At 35.3% G+C, this 3,242-nt stretch overlaps 1 protein-coding gene across 4 annotated transcripts in view; it reads right to left on the bottom strand.

The window, feature by feature from the left end:
• Positions 1-3,242, bottom strand: part of CARF (calcium responsive transcription factor) — a 50,324-nt gene that overhangs the window by 9,029 nt on the left and 38,053 nt on the right. For all 4 annotated transcript variants that reach the window (XM_015561103.1, XM_015561104.1, XM_015561102.1 and 1 more), the window contains 2 exons: positions 1,419-1,552; positions 646-1,015 (listed from right to left, as the gene is read on the bottom strand). In XM_015561103.1, the coding sequence (XP_015416589.1) occupies positions 646-1,015; positions 1,419-1,552 (504 nt within the window). The remainder of the gene's footprint in view (positions 1-645; positions 1,016-1,418; positions 1,553-3,242) is intronic.

Below are 3,242 nucleotides of genomic sequence, written 5' to 3'. Positions count from 1 at the left end.
TAGGGAAAATATATGTTCTAAGGATAATTTCTATGAAGATTTTGCTTTTCAAAGCAAACTGCAAATCTTTCCCCACTAAACTGCCCAATCCAGAACAATTAGTGGAAAAAGAAGTGACATAGGTCAAGTAGGAGTTAACAGTCTATTACTATGTTGACTGGGCTCATTACAAAGGGAGGGTAACAAAGTCATGTATTATACCCAAGTCCCCTTTCAAATTCCACAGAACTCAATATTTAAGTCTATAACTCAAAATTTTCCTTTAAATCTTTATATCTGCCCACTTCATTCCATTTTCATTATGTGCATATTAATTTTTCTATAATAACCTTTTCACTAAATAGTTTTCCCTTTAAAGTTTAATTTTTCATGAATTCTAACATCACCATAGATTTTCCTGATCTAACATCACCACAGATTTTCCATGTAAAGATAGGTAATTAATTAATAATTACAGTAGAGAAAAAAAATAAGTTTGTTATTAAAACATATGCTCATAAAATGTTTTCCCTTTCTCTTATAGCTTTACTTGATTTCTTTACATATTATAAACCCACTGAATAGAAATGATAGTTTTTTTTCTGTAGTGTAGTGACGATAGCTCATAAAGTGTTTTAAAAAAATCTTAAGATGATTTTAACTTACTAAGAGCTGGGTGGCTGTCTATAATTTGTATTGGAATGGTCTGTACATTTCCCAACAGAAATCGATGAACACTTCCTTCCAGATTCTCTGTATCCTCAGCATCTCCAACGTCCACCAGCTGATCCACTGCAGCCACATTTTGATCTGGTGCTAGAAGGTTACCCATGGTAGAGGCAATACTGTTGTTTGGGGTAAGGCATGTATCTGTTTGAAGGCCATGACTTTGACCACACTGTAGAGAGTTATTATTTATTACAGTACTTCTTATTGAATCCAGAGGTCTTGAAGGACTAGAGGAGAGGTGGTCATTTACTGATATCAGAGCCGGTGATCCATCAGGAGAAGTGAATCTTGGTTGCAACTGTAAACCCTTTTAAATCAAAAAGAGTTACATCAAAATGTCTGAATTTACTATGTAAAAGTTCTCATAGGCTGTATTATTCTTTTGACACAAAATCGGAATAAAATATAAGAGTACAGTTGTAAACAAATATTATGTGAGGACAGAAATAAGAACCAAAGGAAAAGTAGGAAAGCTAAATTTTATTGCATGCATAGTCCACTCAAACTTTTTCAAAATGTATTGTTTAAATTATCATTTTAAATCAAGATACAAAAAGTCAGGAAATTAACAATGAAAACATCTTTGATCATTATTATAATTCTATAACCAATCCGGAGGAGGGGGGGGTAGAAGAGGAGGAGGAGGAGGAGGAGGTTGTTGTTGAAGAAAGAAAAAGTTCTCAAATTTGGCTATTTTACTGAATTTCTACCTGTAGTTGTGTGAATATTTTTGGCTGAAATGAAGAATGTGAGGAGGAGAGCAAATGGGCTGATTCTGGAGACAAAGAACCCCTTGTCTGATTTGTTTCCACTTTGGTGGTAGACGATTCTTCTGGTGAATTTCCTAAATTATATAAAAAATAAACTATTAAAACAAATAATGTACGGCTTCTAGGATACTAGACTTCATTACAACCTTAACTATCAGGAAATAAGGTCAAAGGTTTGAAAAGAACTTTAAGAAGTTATCTAGTCCACTATTTCCAGAACTTGGTAGATTATCAGAATCACTAAGGGAACTTTAAAAATATATAAATTCCTAGGTTCAACCTCTATTAAATTTAATTCAGTACATCTAGGATATACTGGAAAAGGAAATAATTTTTTTTCCCTTGAAAGACTCTACATCTGTAACTCTAATCAAATCCATTTTCCATGCCATGATTCTGAATCATACCTAAACTTCTCTAAATCTGAGAAAACTATTGAACCTCTCAATTACATGGACCAAACTTAACTCATCTTTGGTAGCCCTAGGACAATGCCTGGTATAAAGTAGGGTCTCAATAATAACAGTATTAAATTTCTTTCAATAATTCATTAAGAAACAAATGTTTTCTCAATATTTCAATTTGTAAAGTAAATTGTCCTTAGGGAATTTGATTCCTTCTCATGTAATTATGTTAACCCAAGTATATTCATCGTTTTAAATCAATCACAAACCAATTACCAACAGCCATCTATTGCTTTCATAAATGGCACTGGTGTCAGACAAGGATAGCTTTTTTCTGTAACCTTCAACATGCTATTTAACCCAATTTCTAAACTTCAGTTTCCTCTTCTGTAAAATGAGGATAATAAGGGAATCTTCCTCAAAGGACTACTGAGAGGATTAAACAGGACTCTCACATTCTTGCCTTTTTAATTTCTAATTGTCCTTTTACTTCACTCTGCTACGACTATGGTCATACCCTGGACTATCTACATCTAAAGTCTCTAATTCAAACATCCCATTCTCTGATCACAACTTCTTATCCTCCCAGGTGTTTTTGCTCAGGTGCTCCATTACAAATTGTTCTTCAACCTCCTGTGAACCTCCAGTCAAGTGGTTCCTCAGTTTTCTTCAGATCTATCAACCTCTTTCATAATAAATTATCTCCCCATCCAGCTTAGCGTGCTGAGTTTATAATTTTAGTCTCACTCTCAGAAATATCCTGAACCCCCTTGCCTCTCTGTCCTTCGGTCATACCCACATAGTAAAACCCTAACTCTGGGTGAAAATGGCTTCCCCTGCCTCCACATGTGAAGCCAAATGCCCCTGAAGAAGAAACTCAGGGCTACTACCAAAACCAACTCATGATCATCAACATCAGCCTGACGGTCACCTGTAGCTGACAACCTTACAATGTTTCTCTTTCTCTGTATTAGGGATGATATCTAATCTCCATTGTCTTAAAATCGTGGCCACTCTTCCTGAGATCTCTCATTTTTAGCACTTCTTACTTCAAAGAGAAAAGAAAAGCTATCAGATAGAAATTTCTTCAACTTCCCATCACCAAAGCTATCAAATATCTTCATCTTTACCTATTTCGTCAGATCTCTCCTGTCTTAAAATGCCTTCTCTCAACCCCATAAACCCTTCATAGCAAACTTCTTGAAAAAGTAGGCCACATTGTCTCTATTTCTTCATCTCCCATTCACTCTTCATCCACCCATATGGCTCCCACCCAATCCATTCTACTGAAAGGGCTCTGATACGAAAGCTTTCCAAACCTGGTCTCATGATCTTTTTCACTCTGCTCTGTGGTCACCAT

Source organism: Myotis davidii, unplaced genomic scaffold, assembly GCF_000327345.1.
Source record: "Myotis davidii unplaced genomic scaffold, ASM32734v1 scaffold394, whole genome shotgun sequence".
NCBI classification, from domain to species: Eukaryota; Metazoa; Chordata; class Mammalia; order Chiroptera; family Vespertilionidae; genus Myotis; species Myotis davidii.
The sequence above is the reverse complement of the archived record's forward strand: the minus strand, read 5'-3'. Positions and strand labels throughout refer to the sequence as shown.